The sequence below is a fragment of the Bubalus kerabau genome, chromosome 23, assembly GCF_029407905.1.
Source record: "Bubalus kerabau isolate K-KA32 ecotype Philippines breed swamp buffalo chromosome 23, PCC_UOA_SB_1v2, whole genome shotgun sequence".
In the NCBI taxonomy this organism is placed as follows: Eukaryota; Metazoa; Chordata; class Mammalia; order Artiodactyla; family Bovidae; genus Bubalus; species Bubalus kerabau.
This window is the reverse complement of record NC_073646.1, coordinates 28,674,754-28,696,543: the sequence shown is the minus strand read 5'-3', so window position 1 is coordinate 28,696,543 and position 21,790 is coordinate 28,674,754. Positions and strand designations below refer to the sequence as shown.

At 50.3% G+C, this 21,790-nt stretch overlaps 2 protein-coding genes across 3 annotated transcripts; one reads left to right on the top strand and one right to left on the bottom strand.

The window, feature by feature from the left end:
* The first annotated feature begins 2,215 nt into the window (after positions 1 to 2,215).
* On the top strand, positions 2,216 to 11,310 carry PHKG1 (phosphorylase kinase catalytic subunit gamma 1). Its single transcript, XM_055561228.1, has 10 exons — positions 2,216 to 2,386; positions 4,865 to 4,954; positions 5,709 to 5,887; positions 6,318 to 6,372; positions 8,253 to 8,318; positions 8,594 to 8,757; positions 9,143 to 9,233; positions 9,375 to 9,528; positions 9,701 to 9,826; positions 10,182 to 11,310. The coding sequence occupies exons 2-10, from the start codon at positions 4,872 to 4,874 to the stop codon at positions 10,425 to 10,427; spliced, it is 1,164 nt and encodes a 387-aa protein (XP_055417203.1). The 5' UTR covers positions 2,216 to 2,386; positions 4,865 to 4,871; the 3' UTR covers positions 10,428 to 11,310.
* A 141-nt stretch (positions 11,311 to 11,451) lies between these two features.
* SUMF2 (sulfatase modifying factor 2) lies at positions 11,452 to 21,583 on the bottom strand. Of its 2 annotated transcripts, XM_055561229.1 has the most exons (9): positions 21,398 to 21,583; positions 19,599 to 19,755; positions 16,594 to 16,708; positions 15,790 to 15,834; positions 15,265 to 15,415; positions 14,339 to 14,394; positions 13,389 to 13,473; positions 13,068 to 13,212; positions 11,452 to 11,657 (listed from the first exon to the last, which is right to left on the bottom strand). In XM_055561229.1, the coding sequence occupies exons 1-9, from the start codon at positions 21,462 to 21,464 to the stop codon at positions 11,573 to 11,575; spliced, it is 906 nt and encodes a 301-aa protein (XP_055417204.1). In that variant the 5' UTR covers positions 21,465 to 21,583; the 3' UTR covers positions 11,452 to 11,572. The 2 variants fall into 2 exon arrangements, with proteins under 2 accessions (XP_055417204.1, XP_055417205.1); XM_055561230.1 differs by lacking the exons at positions 14,339 to 14,394; positions 15,265 to 15,415.
* Between the last annotated feature and the right edge of the window lie 207 nt (positions 21,584 to 21,790).

Here is a 21,790-nt window from a genome sequence, read left to right as displayed (position 1 = left end):
GTAATGCAGGAATCATGGATTCCATCCCTGGTCAGAGAACTGAGATCCCACATGCCGCAAGGCAGCTAAGCCTGGGTGCCGCAGCTAGGGAATGTGTGCTGCAACAAAAAATCCCATGTGCTGCAACTAAGACTTGACATAGCCAAATAAAAAAAAATGTTTTTAAACTCATTCTATTAAAGGCATGGCATGTTGCTCTTCCTGAAAGATTGAAGTTGCCTCTCCATGTTACCTTAAGGAGATGGACTCCATTTAGTGTGCATCATTTTTTTTTTTTTTTTTTTAAATGAATCCAGCTCTATCCTTCACAACTCAAAATTTCATTTGCTTCTTGACCTCAAGTCTGCATTATGGTCTGCAGTTTTCTGACTTTCAAATATACCTCTCAGAGCTCCCATTATCTGATTCTTTATTTTTCTCTCCGTTACCATGAGGTGAGTGAAGTGCTGTTGAGTGAATTATTCGGTTGTTACCTCCTATCCTCAGCAGTGTTCTCAGAGTGCCCCATTCTGCACCTAATCTAATTCAGTTCCTAAAAGAGGCCAAGACTGCATTGCCCAAGGACCTAAATGACCATAGACAATTCACTCTTGTCCAGTCCCCCGGCCTATTCCCTGGGTTCACCAGTGGGCTTCTTTGCCTATTTTCCTAAAGGCCTAAGACCCCTGAGTTCATAGTGTTAATGCTGTTTATGTCCAAGGCAAGATGGTGTATGTTGGGTACCCAAATAGGATTGAAGCAGTGAATCCAAGGAAAATGAACCTCTGACAATAAAATGTAAGAGTCTGGCTGACCTGGCCTCTCCCTGGGGGAACCATGACTACAGAAAAGGGCACAGGGAATGATTCACTAGGTATGTTGGCCTTTTGCCCTAAGGTCAGAGGGATTTTTGTCTTGCATTGAAACTAAACCAGCATGAGTCTACAGCTTAGAATCAGGAGAGGGAAAACAAATGAGTCTTTTTGACAGTAAGAGGGGACTTAAATGTTTTCATCCTTGGGACCAGATGTTGCATCTCAGTAAGCTGGTGGCCTTTATGGATAGAGACAAAGTCATTTACAACTCCTTTCTGTGTAACAATTCAGCAAAATATTTCCCTAGAATGAAAGAGAGAGTGACGTGGAAAGAGCATGTGGACGTATACCTGGGGTTGTCTTAGGCCCTTCTACTTGGTGACCTCATAGAACAAGTCACATTCTCTAAAATTTGCTTAATACCAGAGTTTTAGGGGCTCAAGTGAGAGTACATTTGCAGTACATTGTAAAATGCTCATTAAGTGGGCTTTTATAGGCTCGGCATCTGTATGAAGCACTGTATTATCCCTTTCTTCATTTGGTGTATTAGAATTAGGGGTTTGAAGAACAGGTAGCTTTGGAATGAGAGAGCATTAAAAAAGTGTCTACTGGGACTTCCTGGTGGCCTGGTGGCTAAGACTTCACGCTCCCAATGCGGAAGGCCTGAGTCAGGGATGTAGATCCCACATGCCGCAACTAGAGTCCTCATGCAAAGAAGTGGCAAAGATCAAAGACCCCTCCAGCCGCAGCTAGGACTCAACACAGCCAAATACATTATAAATAAAAAATAAATATGAAAAAGCTTAATTTCTCTGAAATTTTTTTTTAAGTGTCCTTTTTGTGCCAGCATACATTATTTCCAATTCTGTCAACCTCTTAAGCTAGAATCACACTGATGAGGACCCTCACCCAAAGAGCCCAAAGCCGCCCACAGTTAGCGCCCAAGTGTTTTTCCTGGCACATGAACCGCCTCTCATTCATCAGGAACTGCTGGCTGAAAAAAAAATGAGTTAAGAATGAAATCTTGGAGGCTGATGAGAGATGGAGTCCGGGATAAACTTTGAGGTCTGCATTTGGTCAAGCAGCCACACAAACCATAGCTGATCAGTTCCCCTGGACAGCCAGGCTGCAGAGTTGGCGCACAGGGGTGTCTCCAGAGCGCTCAGCACACAGAGAAGTCAGTGCATTCCTGGCAAGCTGGCTTTGTTTTCCCACATGCCGGGAGGCTTAGTGAGCTCCCGAGGGAAGCTTAGTGAGCTCCCGAGGGAAGACTGGTCACCAACTGATCACCACATGCTGTCCTGCCTGCTCCCAGGCCACCCGAACTTCCTTCACCCTCCACCAGAGGTCACCCCCTGGTGAGACTTGGCCTGCCAAGACTTGGCCAGCCTCCCAGCTTTGCAGTTGTGCTTTATTTTTGGCACATCAGCCTTCCGTCCTGAAGTAGAAGGAAGAACCGCAAGATACCCTACTTGGGCCGCGAGTGTCTGCTCGGGACACGCTTCAGTCCTCCGCTGTCCCCTCTCCCTGGGCGGGTCCGGGACCTTTGGGATTCCCATCACGTTCACTCCAGGGCCTGTGAGGACATAGCGGTGAGTAGCTGGGTCAGTGAGTGATAAAAGCCAGGTGGGGAGCAGGAGAAGTCATGGGGTAGAGAAGACCCTCCCAAACTCACTAGGCCCACTTCTCCTCACTTCTGACAGTAGACGAACCCAGGAGAAGGGCAGCACTGACTTTTGAAGGTATTTGTCCACAGAAAGCAGATCCCTGTGACTGTTTGCTGACTCTCAGTTTTGGGGAGAGATGTTATGTTCCAAAAAGGACCGGGCTACATCCTCGCATTTGGGGACCCTTTCCAGAGGTGTCTTGGGGGATGCAGGTGGGGACAGTGGACAGAGGCACGAAGCTGGCCCCAAGTTAGGCCTAGAGCAAGGGGATGGGGCAAGATGGACCTCATCACCTACCCGCCCAGTGCCAGAACTCGGGTGGAGATGGTTTGCCAGGGAATGGGGCCCCTGGATGGGATGGCATGCCAGGCTGGGTCAGGATACACCCTCTGTGCATGGAGGGCTGGGGGAAGGAAGAGACCTCCTATCCGGCTTTGAGAGGTGGGGAGCAGGGGAACAGATGCCCGCCTTGGAGCTTTACAGGACTCACCAGGAACTGGGCTAATATTTTTCTGGGGAACAGACACTCCTGTGCTCAGCCAGGGTTGCTGACAAGGGTGGAGTGGAGGCAGCGCCAGGCCTGCCGCTGGCAGAGGAGACCGTTGTTATTCTTGTCCTTCCCCCGGTAACCAGGCACCCAGCAGTGAGGACACCAGGCTTCCTGGAACAGCCAGCCTGTCCCCAGGCAGCCCAGGCTGCCGCCAGTCAGCAAACTAGCCCCTTGATCAGGCCAGGCCTTCTTGAACCCAGAAAGCGAGATGGAAGTGGGACCAGAGGCAGCTTTGGCTGTGCTGAGCGGAAGCTCGTGCCCGTTTTCTCTCTGCCCCTCTTCCGGTTGGTACAGCATTTTCTCCATTCCTCAAATCCTCCAAGCGAGGAAGGAGTTTGGTGCCCAGTGGCCTCCACGTTCCTGAAGCAAAGCTGGCCAGCTCCTCTGGGTCCAGGCTCGAGTGTCCTGGCTCCACTCTGCCCACCTTGCAGCGGGACCACCCAGGGCTCACTGGTCGTTAGGTAGGGCCTGGGGCATACTGAGGACAGGACCATCCTGTGGGCAGGAATCTGGACCAGAGGGATCCCTCCAGCCGCTGACTTACATCTGTGGAGCAGCACTAGTAATACACCTGCACTGGGCCCGGCGGGAGCGGTGGTTGGGAAGTCCCGGAGACCATCACAGTCGGATGGAGTGGGCACACGTCCATGAGTGACACCAGGGGCCGGGACCAGGACTCACCCATCAAGCTCTGCCTCCCTCGGAGCACCTGGCACAGTGCTTCTCAGAGTATGAAAGAAAGGAAGGAGGAAAGGGGACTGGTAGTCCAGTGGTTAAGACGCCAAGCTTCCAGTGCAGGGGATGTGGGTTTGATCCCAGGTTGGGGAGCTAGGATCCCGCGTGCCCAGTGGTGCAGCCCCCCAAATAAAAGAAAACAATATAGGCAAAAAAAAAAAAACTTTTTAAAAAAGGAAGGAGGAAAGAGAACAGAGGAAGGAAGGAAGAGAGAAAGAGGGAGAGTGACAGAAGTCCTGGGTAAGGACGGAAGGAGTGAGGAAGCAGCAGTGGGAAGCATAGGAAGCCTGTCCTGGAAGGAGAGGTGTTTTCCGGGTAGGACAGTTACTACTGGAGCAATAAGGTGAGATTATGGGGGCGCCATATTTGAAGATGAAACCGTGAAGTTTCTCACCTTTTCCACAAGTGCAGAGGGTAGGCAAAGGAAAGCAGGACTGGCTTCATCTCCTCCAAGAGGAAAAGAAACAGCACTTTAATTTGTCCTTTGCAGAGTTTGTTGGTGGTTCTTCCTAAACCCAGGGGTGTGTTGGCCTTGTCAGAGCTAACCCTGGGGCCCAGTGGTCTGATTCCTGCCTCAAACCTGGGCTTGGACCTGGCTGACCATCTGCTGCTCCTTCTGGGGAGCAACAGCTAACAAGGAGAACATTTTGCAAGCCACGTGGTCAACTGGGGTCACAAGAGTTTACACCAGTGGGGGGAAGCAAGCTGGGCTCTTTCCAGAGCTTTCTTAAAATTCACAAGTGGTTTTTAAACTATCTTTTATTTTTAAAATTTTATTGATTTTTAATTGAAGGGTAATTGTTTTACAGTGTTGTGTTGGTTTCTGCCATGTATCAACATGAATCAGCTGTAGCTATACTTCCTTCTTGAACCTCCCTCCCACCTCCCATCCCATCCCACCCCCCTAGGTTGACACAGAGCACCAGGTTGAATTCCCTGTGTTATACAGCACATTCCCATTGGCTATCTATAAAATTCATAAACATTTACTTTGAATATTCACAAGAGGTCAGCCCTCTGCCAGGACATACAAAGCTAAGGGAGAGATGGTTTTAGCCCTCACAGACCACATCCCCTAGGTCAGGAAGGCTGACGGTTTCTTTCTGTTCCCCTCTTAGAGCTGACATGACCCAGGACAAGTCGCTGCCGGACTCCTCTTCTGCACAGAGCTTCTATGAGAACTATGAGCCCAAGGAGATCCTGGGCAGGTAAGGCCCAGACCTCCCCCAAGAAGTGTGAACCGAGCCTCTGGCCGACTCTGCGGGCAGGAGCAATCTGTCCTTGACCCTGAGCCCTGACCGTCTTCATCTCCAAAGCACTGTCCACTTGGAGAAAACTTCAGTTTGGGGTTTGGGATGGAGGAAGCAGGTATAAGGGCACCCAGATCAGAGACCCTCCCAGCAAAGGGAGCCCCACCCCCCACCCCAGAGCTGTTGACAGCACATCCAATCCAGCCTTGGCTCAGGGTCAGGGGTCAGGCGTCAGAATGCAGCTCGGGGTCCTAGGGGTGTACGGTTTCCTTCCTCTGAGCTGAGAAGGAGCAGTGACGGGAACCAGGAGGCCTGAAAGCAGACTTCTTCCTCTTTGGCTCCAGGCAAATCGCCACTGTCCCCTGGAGCCTTCTTCAACCTTCCAGCCCCCAAAGCAGGGGTTCCTAACCTCGAGGATCTAATGCCTGATGCTCTGAGGTGGAGCTGATGCAATACTAATAGAAATAAAGTGCACAATAAATGTAACACTCTTGAATCATCCCGAAACCATCCCTCATCCCACAGGTCCGTGGAAAAACTGTCTTTCATGAAATTGGCCCCTGGTGCCAAAAATGGGCCCCAAAGTTGGGGACTGCTGCCCCGAAGCTCACAGGGAGTTGGGGGACAAGGCAGGACCTCTCTGCTGTGGCCTGAATGTGGGCCTCCCCCTGGGGTGAGGGGCCCCGGGACCATCTGTCCTCTGCACCCCTAGGGGAGTGAGCAGCGTCGTCAGGCGCTGCATCCACAAGCCCACGTGCCAGGAGTATGCTGTGAAGATCATCGACATCACTGGCGGGGGCAGCTTCAGCTCCGAGGAGGTGCAGGAGCTGCGAGAGGCCACGCAGAAGGAGGTGGACATCCTGCGCAAGGTCTCGGGACACCCCAACATCAGTGAGTGGTGGCCCCGAGCCGCGGCAGGGTGCTCTGCCCCCGTTCTGCGCTGATAACCCCGGCCAGGGAGTGTGGCTCCAGTGCAGCTAGCCAGAAACACCCAGACTGTCTCCCGCAACCCAGGGCCCCCGCCGGCGCAGTGCCCGGAGGCTTGGGGCTCCCAGCTCCAACTTCCTGCTCCCAGGATTCAGGTCCAAGCCTCTTCTTTAAGCCCTACAGAAGGGATGACAGGCAGGGGTGTGGGTGGGGGAATGTGGAGTTCAAAGTCCCTGGCTGCCCCCTCTCCCGGGGGGAGGGGGAGGCTTCCTTTGAACCCTGAAACCCCCTCCAGCTTCTGAGTCAGCCCACTGCGCCTTTAATCCCCTCACCCCTGCATTCCACTGCCTCGCCTGGGCTCCTCTGCTCCTGAGATGAGCCGTTTCCATTTCAGTACAGCTGAAGGACACTTATGAGACCAATACCTTCTTCTTCTTGGTGTTTGATCTGTAAGTACCCAGGCCTGGGGCCTAACTGAGAAAATTATATTGTGGCCCCCCATTCAAGGTTTCCTGGAGACCAGCAGCCAGCCCCCTACATGGTGGACAGCAAATAAGGACACAGAAGCTTTAGGCAGATCAGGCCCCTGGGGTCAGGCTGCCAGGTTTTGAACCCTGTGTCCCTTCTGGGCTGGATGATTTACTTTCCACATCAGCTTTCTCATCAGTATTGCAGGAGTAATAAATACACAGGGACTGACACAATGTAAATGCTAGTCATTACTAACTACCATGGTGATGACCAGGGCGGCCAGGCAATGCTTATTCTAGACACTGAGGATAGGCAAACGTACTGCATGCACGAGTTTTCACCGAGAGTGAGGAGAAAGCAATCAAGTCATAAAACACACACAGAGTTAGGCACATTTCCAGACACACAGAGCTGAGCAAGGGTCAGAGGGAGTGGCTGGGGAATGTTCTCCAGAAGTGACTTGAGCAAAGACCTGGATGAAGGGCGAGATGGAGTCCAGCCAAGACCCAGAGAAGGAGCCCCCAGCAGAGGGAAGAGCTGAGGCAGTATCGGGGCAAGAGGCCCACGAGAGAGGCAGGCGGTAGAGATTGTATTTGGCATGTAGTTCAAAGACTGACATTATCATCAATGTCATCATCACCATTATCACTGTCAACAACACTTCACTATTCCTCTGCTTGTGCACCAACAGGACTATTGAGATAAGCGCCTTGTCATCTAGGGACTAGATTTACTTCAGAGAATTATTCAAGCAGATTTTGTATCGTTGGAACTTTTTTTTTTGTCACCATACTGAACATGCACAGTGTTACTTTTTTTCGTGGAGACACCATTTAATTTGGCCTTTGTGTATAATTAAACTGCCAGCTATAGGAGGCAGGAGCCTGCTGATGGACCTTGCAGTGTCCCAGTGTTTACTGGTACATCTTTTTGCTGCTGCTGCTGCCATTAGTGAGTTCTCCTAGTGTGTTTAAAATGGAATTGAAGTGATCAAAACCTTAGGCACACATTGCTTTTTAAGAACATGGTACGGATAATGTCTGAATTACATCTGTAATTTCTCGGCTGCTCCTCAAAGAGAACTCCCCTCCCTGCTGCATCAGCTAAAGTCAAGGATTTTCTTGTCTCCCTCTGATACAGGCCAAATCTCTTGGACCCTGCTTTCCCCGGAGGGGTGGGCAGGATGCACCTTTTTTATTCAACCAAGAGAGACTTTCCCAGGACCCCTCCCAGCCTTGCCCAGCTGCAGCTGTCTCAACTCTGCTCAGTGGCTCAGTCCTGTAGAGTTCTTGGGGGCAGCTCAAATGTCTTTAACCTTTGAAGAAGTTGCTTGGGAAGTTATTTATAATGCCGCCTCAAGTTGCCCTCCAGGGTATAACTAGATTATTCCAGCAGAGACCTCCTTCTAGATCCTCTCAAGTGGGAAGATGGAATCACACTTCTAAAAAATCCAAAAATAGGCAAAACCACTCTTCCATCACTTGTACTGCTGCTGCTTCCATTTGTTCCTGGAAAAAGACAGGACATTCTGGTCCTTCTGATCTGGGTCTGGGACCTTGGGCCAGTGACTCAGGGTCCTCCCCCGACTCTGATTTTGGCTTTGATGGGTCCCAGTCCATGCTGTCACTCCCACACATGGGGGACCCTCACAATGGTGGCACCCCACCCCTCCAGTGTCCCTTGTTCTTACTCCAACCTTCCCAGACAGCCTCTCCACTCACTTCCCCAGCTCCTCCCTGCAGATTGTGGTCCTTCGTGGGGAGTGGGCCACTTTGCCCCTGGAGGTGTTAGGTGGGAATTAGGGTAAGGAGGGGGTAACCTGCTGGGCCATCCAGTGACAAATCCTCTGTCCCTGCAGGATGAAGAGAGGGGAGCTCTTTGACTACCTCACTGAGAAGGTCACCCTGAGTGAGAAAGAGACCAGGTGAGGGTCCACTTGCCCCTCTCCCTACTTCCTGTCTGAGTCCAGCTTAGGCACGGAGGTTGTGAAGGCGGCACGGCGTGCACTGGTCTGGTTGGGGAGTGTGCGCTGTGGGCTATGGTGGTATCCCTCCTTCCTTGACCCAGCCTAGGTGAGTCCACCTGTCTGGAGTCCTCCATCACTTGCAGTCAGGCTGGCCTATGGGCTTTGGTCTCCCTGCCTGTTACCTGACCTTGCAGAGTAGCAAATGAGGGTAACGTGTGCCTGTGCCCCCCCAGGAAGATCATGAGAGCCCTGCTGGAGGTGATCGCCACCTTGCACAGACTCAACATCGTGCATCGGGATCTGAAGCCTGAGAACATCCTCCTGGACGATAACATGAACATCAAGCTTACAGACTTCGGCTTTTCCTGCCAGCTGGAGCCAGGAGAGAAGCTGAGAGGTCTGGTAACGTGGCCCCGGCCCGTGTTAGGAGCTCAGGCTCTCTCATCAGCTCTCCCGGAAACAGGGACTGCCTGGGTTTTTTCCACCCAGAATAAAAAATCCTACCATTTCAAGGCTGGCTGACTCTTCCCGGGACTGGAGTGAGCCAGGTTCCCACTGCCTGTGTTCCAACCCAGTGCTGGCTCCTATGACCAAGCCACTGACAGGCCCCAAGCAGGTGGCCATAGGAGCCAGCACCCTGGCCTGCCCTTGGCTCTGAGCCTGGGGCCGTGTTCAGAGTCCCAGTCTGGCCATTCCACTTCAGTTCCACGTCCACTGTCTCTGTGGGCCTTTCTCTTCCGTGTGCCTCTGCTGACCTGCCCCGATGGAAACTGTCCCTGCAGAGGTCTGTGGGACCCCCAGTTACCTGGCCCCTGAGATCATCGAGTGCTCCATGAACGATGACCACCCCGGCTATGGGAAGGAGGTGGACATGTGAGTGTGTTGGGGGGAGGGAGGTGACCCATAGGGACAGGGGTGCTCCCCTGACTGGGAGCACCAGGCTGGGGAAGGGGGGATAGGGGTGGGCGCTACAGCCCGCCCACCTGCCTCCCTCCACCGCTCCCCCGGTGCCAGGTGGAGCACCGGGGTCATCATGTACACGCTGCTGGCCGGCTCCCCGCCCTTCTGGCACCGCAAGCAGATGCTGATGTTGAGAATGATCATGAGTGGCAACTACCAGTTTGGCTCACCGGAATGGGACGATTACTCGGACACCGTGAAGGACTTGGTGAGAAGCCGGGCGTGCTGGCTCCCGGGCTCAGGCGAGGGGCAAGTCCAGTGTCGGTGTCGGAGTCGGAGTCGGGGGGCGGGGGAGGGCGGAGCGGTGGGAGAGATGGAGGCGCCTGCTGCGGGAGAGACCCCGGCCTGACACGTCCTCCGTTCCACCGTGTTTTTCTCAGGTTTCCCGCTTCTTGGTGGTGAGCCCCCAGAACCGCTGCTCGGCAGAAGAGGCCTTGGCGCACCCCTTCTTCCAGCAGTACGTGGTGGAGGAAGTGCGTCACTTCAGCCCTCGGGGCAAGTTCAAGGTACTGCGGGCTCACCTCCCACTCAGGGCCCCTGAAACGCGAGCCCCCAGGGCCCTTCATACGGACTCCTTACCACCACGGCGTTTCCAGAGCACCCGCCCTTCCCCTCCCATCCAGCCCTATGATGGTTCCAGCTCAATTTCTTCCGGCTTCTGTTGCTGATAGTCTAAAAGCCTGCGCTTGCGGGTCGGGCTGGAATGGGGGTAATTGGGGGCGGGGGGCGGTGACGGTAGGACGCGCGCAACCGACGCCACACAAGGCTTGGAGGCATACGAGCTCCGGTTGGCCTGCGCTGGACGCGGGAGGAGACAGGTCTGGGGGGTGTGGCCCGGCGCTCAGGCCTCGCCCCCCGCAGGTGATCTGCCTGACGGTGCTGGCTTCCGTGCGCATCTACTACCAGTACCGCCGGGTGAAGCCCGTGACCCGGGAGATCGTCATTCGAGACCCCTACGCCCTCCGGCCATTGCGGCGACTCATCGACGCCTACGCTTTCCGGATCTATGGTCACTGGGTGAAGAAGGGGCAGCAGCAGAACCGGGCGGCCCTCTTCGAGAACACGCCCAAGGCCGTGCTCCTCTCCCTGGTTGAGGAGGATTTCTGAGCGGAGGGCGGGCGGGGTAGGTGGGGCGGGGGTCAGGCAGGGTGCAGAAGCCACCGAAAGGGGGTGAGAGTGTATGCAGGGCCCTGTCCAGAGGGTGCACTTGGCCCTGGCCAGGACCCCAGGAACTGGGGCCACTCTCCCCTCTCAGAGGCATCATTTGGTGGTCAGTGCAGCCGGAGCCAGGCCCCCGGACTGGGGGACCAGCTGTGGTCTAGAACCTGGAGCCTCTACGCAGCTCCACTGCCCAGGTGTACTACCATCTCTGCTTCTCCTCTGGAGGCCCAGAGTTACTGACACTCAGTGCACTGCCCAGAGGGTCCCAGGGTGAGGATGAAAGAGAACAGTCTGAGAATCACAATCACAGGTGAATTTTACTGACCCCACAATACCCAGTGACACCATGGGAGCAGGTTCTTCTCTGGGGACGTTTATAGAGGCATATGGGCGCCCTTGGAATCATCTGCTGTTTCTTCTGAGTACTATTCATTCTGTGACTCCCATGGTGCACAGTCTCACCTGGTAAATCCATGGTTCTCCTAGACCCTTTTAAGACTGACATTGAGCTTTAAAGAGCCCACGGAACTGCATTTCATGTGCTGGAAACCAGATTCCCTAGGAGATGTGTGAAACCCCACAAGACAAATAAAGGAATCATTTTCTTTCTATGGCAACTTGCTGGGAAAACAAGGAGGCCTAGGGAGATTCTGGATTCCCTAAGAGCTCAGTTGGTAAAGAATCTGCCTGCAATGCATGAGACCCTGGGTTGGGGGAGATTCTGCCTTGAATAATGTCAGATCCCTGGGTCAGACATCATGAAAGGGGGAAGGAAAAGATTGAAAATTTTTTTCACAAACTGCCTTTCTGAGCACTGTGACCCAACTGTTTGAATATGTGGCCCCTATATGGTCAATATCTGACCTCTAGGAGAAACATCCAGCTCCTAGCCACAATCAATAAGTTGGGCCCCTTCTCCAAGACACAGTATCACCCCTCTGTGGAGGTCAGGGTCCTTTCCTGCCCTGGGGAGAGGTGCCTGTCACAGGATGGGGAAGGGGATGGAGGTCATCCGGAGTCTGGCTGTGTTTGGAATGTGGCGGGGGAGTGGCCTGGGTGCCACGGGACTCTTCTGCTTTCTGCATGGCCACTCACAGCTCTCCAGGCGGTCGGCCTGCACTGGAAGCGCAGCGGAAGCCTAGGTTGTCTGAGGCTGAATCCGGAGTGTTGCCCATCCTGCCACCAGAGAAGGGGAGAGAGAACAGACATTTGCTGAGAAAGGGGCCTGGGCCTCACCCAGCTCTCCTGCTCCAGCTCCCAGGGCCTTCTGTGGTCTGGGGGGTTTGGGGGCTGGGGACTGAGGAGGTCCTAGTCTGGAAAGAAAAGTGGTGTGAGGGCAGGTCCAGAGGGCATGCCATTCCTGGGGAGTGGGGAGAGGTAAGAAGGGACTTGGGACAGGGTGGAGGAAGCGAGGCTGGTCCTGAGACTGCATGGAAGGCAGGAAAGGCCGTGCCTAATAACCTCCAACTGTTGGTAGTTTAGACTAATAACGCAGCCAAAAAGAACCTGTTGGCAACAAGTGAGACCATCACAGCGTCAATCAGTACTCACACTTTTCAAAGAACTTTCACATGGATTCCTGCATTTGCTAGTTCTCTTACTGCTCTGGAGGGTAGGTTTTGTTCACCATCTCACAGACCCCAGAATCAGATACCAGGAAGATTTACATGTCTTGCCCAAGGCCAACCACTCTTTCAGCAGAATCAGCAGCAAACCCAATTTCCTGGTCCCCAGACCAATACTTTCGCCACTCCTTTGTCCTAAGGTAAAAGGGGAAAGACTTCTCTGGTGGCCCAAGAGTTAAAAATCTGCCTTGTAATGCAGGGAATGGGGTTCAATTCCTGTCAGGGAATGAAGATCCCACATTCCTCGGGGCAACTAAACCAGTGCACTGAACTACTGAGCCCAGGCGCCACAACTAGAGTTTGTGAGTCACAATGAAAGATCCTGCCTGATGCAATGCAGCCAATAAATAAGTAAATAAACATTAAAAAAAAAAAAAAAAAAAAGGTGAGGCTAATCCACATGGCCTCTCTACCATCCTTAAGGAACCCAGGAGCAGGAGGAGCTGCAGGGAGATTAATCAAAATAAATCTACAGACAAAGCAGAAAGTCCTAGAGGGCAACTTGGGAGCTGGGAACTCTACCATTCAGGGGCCAGCACTAACCGTCACTAATCATCCGTATGAAATGAGCAGGTCCCAGGACCTCCCTGAGACTATTTTTCCTTGATCATAAAACAAAATGGTTGCAGAAAATGTTTTTTTACGTGCCCTCTTTGTTAGAAAAGTTAATATTTCAATGATCCCTGGCCATGACATACTGATGTGGCCATTCCAGTCCCCTCCCTCTGCACGCCTAGCTATGAGGACAAGAGAAACCCATATAATTAAGACATCAGACACAGTCTCCCTCGGTGCTGAGAGCTGGCAGGAAAAGGCACCAGGCTCCTGGCTTTACCTGGTGAGGTTGGCTTGCTTTCTCTTCTGGACCCACACCCCCCAGTGGAGAGAGAGGTGTGGAAGCAGCGCCCACAGCAGCTCCGGTGCTACCTGTGCTCCAGGAGACCAGGACCCAGCCCCTCACCTGGTGGTGACACGTGCCCGGTGGTTGGCAGAGCCATCGGCTGTGTCGATCCAGGACGCCCCCCGGAGGACACGCATGTCCTGGTCGGCAGCCTGGTACTGTGACGCCGTCCACTCCCATACGTTGCCCACGAGGTCATAGAGCCCTGTGGCACAGCGGCAGCTCAGGTCCTGGCTGTATACCACCCCCACCCACCCTGACCAACAATGGCCCGGGGGACCGAATGCTTCCCAGCGCTGCTTCTCCTGCCTCAACTACCAGGCAGAACTATCCCGCCAACCAACCTGTGAGCGCTGACAGCAACCCGCTGTGTAGTCTTACCGTAGTCATTCTGTGGGGGGAAAGCATTCACGGGGGAGACGCCATGGAAGCCATCCTCAGCCTTGTCGCCCTTGGGGAACTTTCCCTGGGGTGGGTGGGAAGGGAAGTTTAGGCTACAGGATTTACCATCCACTTGCCCAGAGGGGTTTTAACCAAGGCCATCTTGCAGCACCCTCTGGGGTAAGGGAAGGGCATGGGGTAGTGACCTGAGGTCCCAAACCAGCCGCCTCATGTCCTCCACCGTGACCTCCTGGCTGGATTAGGAAGTGTGTGGTTCCCCATATGTCCATACCCGCCCAGCCCACCCACTTCTCTACTCTCAGCGACTTCCCTCAGCTGCATGAACCCCATGTGCCTTTGGAGGAAAGGCCCCGTCTCCCCGCTCTGTACCCCGCCTCTCCCTACAGGAACCAGTGCTCCCTTGTACCTTCCCCTTCCCTTCCACCACCAACAGGCTTCACTCTCCCTTACCTGCCCTGACCCTGCCTTCCTCACCTCCTGCTCTTTACCACCAAGATTCTGGAACAAGTAACCAAGCAAACAAGACTTGTTTGCTGATGTCATTTGTTCAACTTATTCATTCGACTGGAGGGCAGCAGCTCTGTGCGTCAGCCCTTGGAGTCTGTCACATCTCTGAACACGCTGGACCCTTTCCCACTGCTGACACGCATGGTGTTTCCCCCATTTTTCTCCTGGAAGGCTTCAGTTCCACCAGCTCCCCCACCGTCCCAGGCAGGGATGCGCTCCCGAGCACACACTGCTCATCTTCACCAGGCAGCCCCACTACACTGTCTGTTGCTTTGCCCCTTTACCCCTTTACCGCTTTACCCCTTTTCCGGTCTGTTAGAACATGGAGGCCCCTGAGTCCCATGGCCTAATGCCATGCCCAGCCTGCAGCAAGTCTCAATCCACACCCTGAGAAAAGAACAAGGGCGAGGAACTTGTCTTACCTGCCACAGATTGGTGCGGTTTGGCTGGAACTTGTTTCCCCAGGGGTACACCTGACCTGCCGGGAGGGCAAGGAGACAGCAGAGGAGGGGAGAGGTAAAGGGTTGGGGAAGAAGGGAAAGACAGAAGGAGCGAGGGGACCGAAAGGAAGAGAGGAGGTGATGAGAAAGAAGAGTAAGATGACTCACTTTGACATCTCCCGCCCTTCCCTTGCCCTCACAGAAGTGCACTCAGAGCCCCTGACTTCTGATCTATTTCTGGACAGCACAATCCCAGGTGTGATTTGGACCAGTGCCATTCTGTAAACTATCTGTTACCCACTCATGCTGGGGTAAGTACAGAAACAGAGGGTAAGCATCGAGAGATTTGTTCATTGGACTTAGACTGGATCAATGAACAAGCAATCTCATTTCTCACATTAATAATACTGACTATGGGTATAGCTGGTGTTCATTCACAGAGTGTGTAGAGGCAGTGAATATGGGGAATTGCCATTTCACTCTAACTTTTTGTTTAGTTAGGATTGAAAAATAACTGAGTTACGAGCAAATAGCAGTTTGTCACATTAATCCCTCCACAGCTATGGAAAAGGTATCCAGCATAGGCAATACTTTTCTTTTCCTCATGCCATGTGGTTCTGATTGTATTTATCTGAAGTGGCACATGTCTGTGGAATCTCCAACAATTAAAAAAACATGTCTGTTTTTTCATTCCATTTTCTAGTTATTAATTTTTATGGTATTTTATGGAAGTACTGGTTTGAGACAGATTAGAAATAACAGTAACAACTGATCCATGACCACAGAGTGTAAGAAGCACTACTCCAAGGCGTGTGAGCCCATCCCAGCCTTTGAAGCCCCCTCCCCCGCCCCTATGCAAGGCAGGATGGAGAGAAAGAGTTAAGGGGGTCACCCTGGCGTCTCTATACCCTTCAAGCCCCCTCGGGCAGCAAACTCCCACTCTTCCTCAGTGGGCAGCCGTTTCCCCCGCCAAGCACAGTAGGCACGGGCATCATTCCAGCTCACGTGTACCACTGGGAACTCCAGTTTCTCTCGGATGCCAGAGCCAGGACCTGCAGGCTGATAGCCAGGATGAAGTGAGACAAGCTTCTGGGAGCTCATGGAAGTCTGAGGAAGGCTAGGCTTAGGGTGCCTGAGTTCAGCTTTTACCACTAGATGGAGCAAGGAAGTAGGAAGAGAGAGCCTGGTGAGTGAGGAGAGGTCCCGAGACAGAAAGGACTACACGAGACAAAAGGGAGAAAGGGGACGAACGGGATGCGCCAGGGTAAAAGGACTGGCGCAGAGCACACGGGGCAGCTTGGCGGCTTCCCTGAAACTTCTCCGTCATCCTTTAAAACTCAGTATTCCCAGATGGGCAAGGGATCACGGGAAGCCAGGCTTCCAGAATGAGAGTCAGCAGGGATAGGAAACAAGACAGAGGAACCAACCCTTACCTGCCTCCAGAATGCCCTTTCCACGGGGAGCCACCAGAGGAGAGACTGTAAAAAAGAAGGAGCGCAATTACAAGGTGCTCTGACCCAGCGAGGCACCTTCCTGACGGACACCCAGGAGGCAGAGACTTCAGGCTGAGACTCAGGTGGTCCAAGTGAGGCTGTGTCTGGGATCTTTTACTTATTTATTTGTTTATGGCTGTGCGGGGTGTTTGCTGCTGCGCGGGCTTTTCTCTAGGGTGAGCGGGGCTACTCTCTAGTTGCGGTACACGGGCTTCTCATTGCAGTGGATTCTCTTATCGTGGCTCATGGGCTTCAGTAGTTGGGGCTCCCAGGCTCTAGAGCACAGGCTCAGTAGTTGTGGCGCACAGCCTTAGTCACTCATTGGCATGTGGGATCTTCCTGGATCGGGGATCAAACCGTCATCTCCTGCGTTGGCAGGCAGATTCTTTACCACTGAGCCACCAGGGAAGCCCCTGTGTTCAGAATCTTTAAAGTGTGACACCTCACCACGCTTATTAGAAGGAGGCTTCTCCAGGGGTTCTCTGGCTGGTCCAGGGAGTACGCTGAACCCTGTGTATTATCTGCATCTTACAGTTCTCTCTCTGTGGACCTCAGCACAGAGTGAACTTTCCAGGAGTGTGTGTTCATCTGGCTCTTCCAGGGTGGCTCTCTCTGGCTTCTTCCTTGCCTCTGGTTCTCAGGTTTGATTCTCTACGGTGGCCCAGGTGACCCCCTAAGACCCCATAGGGTTCTCGGTCCAGGTCCAACTCCCATGAACCCAGCTGCAAGCCTGGGTTCTCTTACCTGCATTCTCTGCGTTGCTTTGTTTCTAAGCTCATCAGAGACAAGGTCCTCAAAGACAAAGCTCCACCCAAACACCTCAGCCTCTGTGCGGTACTTTTTCTCCCTGACAAACTCCCTAAAAAGAGAGATTTCATAGTTTAGCTGACAGGCTTCTGTGCTCCACCCTCACCCTCTCTTGCTCCAGCAAACCTCATACACCCTTATCCTATTAGTCACACATCATAGAGTCTTCAGGAACTACAAGGAATTAACCTGAGAGCCTGAGCAGATTTTCTTTTAAAATTTGTTTCTGTGTGTGCAGTTCACAAACAGGAGAATTCACATTTTCTGGGGTATAGTTTTGTGAGTTTTGATAAACCATATAGTCATTGTCACAATCAAGATACAGAGCAGTTCCATTAACTGCCCCCCAAAATTCCCCGATGCCTCCTCAAACACTGATCTGTTTTTTGTCTCCATAGTTCTGCCTTTCCCAGAATGTCAATTCACATAAGCTGAATCATGCAGTATGTAGTTTTGGGGCTGGCTTCTTTCACTTAGCATACTGCTTCCAAGAATCATCCGTGTTGTTGACAGTGTCAGTGGTCTGTTCCTTTTTTTTTTTTTTGGCAGTTTTATTGCTGAGTAGTATTTCACTGGATGGACAGACCAGATTTCATTTATCCATTCACCAGCTGCAGGTCATCTGGGTTATCTCCAGTTTTTGGAGATAATGAATAAAGCTGCTGAGAAGATTCAAGGGCAGGGAGTGGGTCTCTCTTCAACACATACCTAATCTCACATCGATCATGGGAGGAAGGGAGAATAGGTTTTACTATCTCCCTCAGACAGATGAGAGAAATTGAGTCAAATCAAAATGACTTGCTGAGGGACTTCTCTGTGGTCCAGCAGTTAAGAATCTGCCTTGCAATGCAGGGGATGTGGATTTGATCCCTGGTAGGGAAACTAAGATTCCACATGCCGAGGAGCTATTGAACCTGAAAGCCACATCTAGAGAGTCCAAGTGCTGCAACTAAGACCCAATGTCACCAAATAAATAAATGAATTTTTTTTTTAATATCTTGCTGAGATTTTAGAATGGATTTTCATATAGTTGGGTATGGCTGAGCCAATTTCAACATGCAGATTTCCAGGATAAGACAGATTGTTTTCTCTGGACTGAGAGTACCCGGTTGGTGTCAGCCCTCTGATATGAGAAGATACTGTTCACCCATCAAAGGGGTACTGAGAATGGAGGAGGAGGTGAGATTTGGTAGCAATAGCTACTTATTGACCTCTGACCATCTGAATGGTTTGAGACTCTTACCAGAGAGGTAAACACAGATTATGGGCTCTAAGCAAAGTTTAGGGGCTTGCTGGGGGTGACATTATACTTTCTTCATCTAAAAGGTCATCATTTGAAACATAAAAGAATGCATCTATCTAGCTAGCAATTTATGGTTGTCATGATGTGGTGTGAACCTGATCAGAAGTGATTTCTCCTTTGATTTTAATAACTTTCCTTTTACAAATATTTTTTAAAGCATATATAACATTATATTATAGAAAAATGAGAAAACATAGGTAAGAAAAAGGAAAAAACTAAAATCATCCATTATCACACCAAGACACAACTGTCTATATTCTCTCCCTCTTCACTCCACAACCAAGTATTTTTTTTTTTTAAGATGACATCTCTAATTTATTTATTTATTTTGGCTACACTGTGCAGCATGCAGAATCTCAGTTCCCTGACCAAGAACTGAACCAGTGCCCTGCCTTGGGAGCACAGAGTCTTAACCACTGGACTGCCAGTGATGTCCCCAGTCAAGGGTTTTTAAATCACTTTCACAAGGTTCTTCCTGTCATTATTTTCATTTGGAAATCACAAAAACATGAGCAAAATCCATCACCTCATGCAATATTGCATCTTCCAGTTCTTTTTAACACATATACATTCTACACACATAGTTTAAAAAACTGGGCCAAATCCTATGTAGTATTTTGTAACCTTTCTTCACAACATTTTTTAACTATCTCTTTTTGACAACAAGTTTTTTAAGGCTGCTAAGTATTCTGTTATATTGATACATATATTTAAGTGATCCTTAAATTGTTAACATTTATTTACAAAGTCACCTTTTTAGCTAAACTTTTTTGGACAACCTTAATTCTTCAAGACAAATCCCTAGAGGTGGAACCAATGAGTCAAAAGGCCTGAGGAGTTTACTGACAATCTTTATGCTTATTTTAGCCTGAGTCTCCTGAATCAATTTTCACCAGCAAGTTTTGATCTTGAAAACTTTTAAATCCACAAATGTAAAATTTAAGTCATTTTTCACATTTGCTTTATTTATCTTCCCATCCTTTTCTCTTCCTTCCCCCCTCCTTTCTATATACTCCTCCCTCCACTGTTTGAAGGTAAATTACTGACATATGCTGGATCATTTTCTACTTTAGCCTACCCAAAATGTATCATTTTGGGGACATTGAGGCCTTTATCATGGCTTCTTAGATTAAGCTGGAATCAAAATGTTTGATTCTGGAAATAATTCCATTTCCCTAAGTAATACTGGGTTGGCCAAGAAGTCTGTTCAGTTAGTTCAGTAACATCCTTGTTGAAACTGAAAAATACGTCATTTTAACTTAAAACCAAACGCACTTTTTGGCCAACCCAATATAAAGGGAATTTAAGGAATTCTCAACTATTATGACCCTTCTCCCGATTCGTCCTCCCCTGTTGAAGAGTGTCTGACTTCTGCCCATATTTCTCAGTGCTATGTCCAGTGCACGGGACAATCCACTGGCTCAAGAATCAGGGGATCTGAGTTACAGGCCCAGTTGGCCACTAATGAAAAATGAGGTAAACCTCTTTGGACTTCAGATTCCTCATCTGAAAAATGCAGCTAACACTTGCAAAGATCATATTCTGATAGTGAACAAGCTAATCTCCTTTTAAATATTGTGAAATATTATTAGAATAACTCTTCCAGGAGTTACTTCTCCTGGAAGAACACTGGGAGTACCTGAAGTCTTTGTTGGTGACAGGAAATATGTCGATGGCAAAGGGTTTTACCGTCACCTCCCGGACAGGTCCTTCACCATCTCTGCCATCTGGTGAATTAGTTCCCATCTGGAATCTCCCACCTGGTAGCTGGACCATGTTGACTGTCTGCCCATTTCCTTCAGAGGAAAAAGAGAATGGTCATTAATTACATGAATATATATATAACAAGTGGCAATATTTGGATCATATGTAAGACTCAATGCTATAGTGAAAAAATCTGGAGGCTGAAAAATTTGGCCTTAAATTCTTATTCTGTCACTTAATTTGCTGAATGACCTTGGGCAAATTACTTCCTCTGGATTTCAGTTTCTTCATCTATAAAATGGGGGTAATATCTAACTAACTCAAATGCATGGCTATATTAAAATGTGTGAAATGTTTAGCACATGGTAGGTTTTCAACAAATGATTTTCTTTCTTTACCTCTCTGTCCCTCTACATGACAACCCTTTGTCCCAGTGAGATAAATCTAAACATTGTAAGAATCTGCCTGCCAATGCAGGAGACCAGGTTTGATCCTTGGGTTGGGAAGATCCCCTGGAGAAGGAAATAGCAACCCACTGCAGAATACTTGCCTGGGAAATTCCATGGACAGAGGAGCCTGGTAGGCTACAGTCCCTGGAGTCGCAAGAGTCGGACACGAGTTAGCGACTAAACAACAGCATAGCCTTAAATACATCTATCAACTTTCCACTCATTCTTCTGCTCATGTTGTTTCTTTGCCTCTTCTCCATTACATAAGAAAGAAAAGAACTACATCTATTTTCCCAGGTTATACCTGGCACCTAGCACAAGTGCACAAAAATTATCATCAAATAATCGAATCAACTCTCTCATACATGCTGTTTGAATACCTCAAAAAAAAAATCATAGAATTAAAAGCATCTTTATTTCAACTATCTCATTTGACAGGAAGAAACCAAGACCCTAAAGGCCACACTTTTCTGGCTTGATGGACTACTTTGTTGTGTTTTTACCTAAAGATGTCTAAGTACTGTAAGTTCCCTAAAGGCAGAGTCCACACGTTTTCATGTCCCCCAGAATCTTTGGCCCTTTTCTGGATCTCATTCTGACACACACTAATGATTTAATCAACTTTAAGGGAGGCTGGAGGGTGGAATACAGCAAGCAGGAAATTCTCAGACTAAAAGAGAATTAAGAAACAACACACAATAGCAATATTTGAATTTTATTTGGACATTAATTCCACAAGTAAACTATAATTTAAGAACAGAGCAGATAGATTTGAACACTAACTGGATGTTTAATGACATTAAGGAGTATTGTTTATTTTTTAGGTGGGAGAGTTACTGATACTTGTGTGTGTGTGTGTGTGTGTGTGTGTGTGTGTGTGTGAGATTTCTTGTCTTTTTGGCTATTCAAACTAAATAATTACGAATAAAACTGTATTGTGCCTCAATTCACTCCAAACGAAATCTCCCAGAGGAATGGAAAAATGGAAGGGGTTCCAAACAAGCAAGATTAAAATTGGCAACTGTTTAAACTGGGAAACAGGTACGTGGCGGGGGGCAGGAGAAGTTTGTTTTATTAATTTTTTTATGCTCAAAAGATTCCAGAATAATAAATTAAAAGTGTTTTTTTTTTTTTTTAAGTTAAATACAACGATATGAGCTGTTAATCCCCTCGCCCAGTTGGCCGCCTCTGGGAGGTACCTCCGGGCGCTGCCAGCCGCGGTGGCCGAGCGCCCCAGCCCTTTCCTCCTGCCTCCTGGGACAGTCGGGCAGGCCAGCACACTGACCTAGTTCGAGCCACTGGCCGGAGAGGAGCGACAGCACAGTCAGCAGCGGCGACAGCGAAATGCCCATGCCGGGAACACGAGCCCCCGGAGCACCGCTGCAGGAGTAGCACCACCCTGCGGCTCTGCTGCGCACGCGCCCCGCACGCCTCACGTCGGCGGCCGTGCCCTGCGCGCGCGTGCGCAGTTCACGAGAGCCCACCCAGCTAGAAGTTAAATCCGGAGTTAGGCGGCGACTAGAGTCCCAAATTCCCACGTTGTGTTCTGGAACCGGTTAAGAAGCTATTTCCTCAGGATTAAGGTCTAGAAGCTGAAGCTCCAGTATTTTGGTCATCTGATGTGAACAGCTGACTCATTGGAAAAGTCCCTGATGCTCAGAATGGTTGAGGGAAGAGG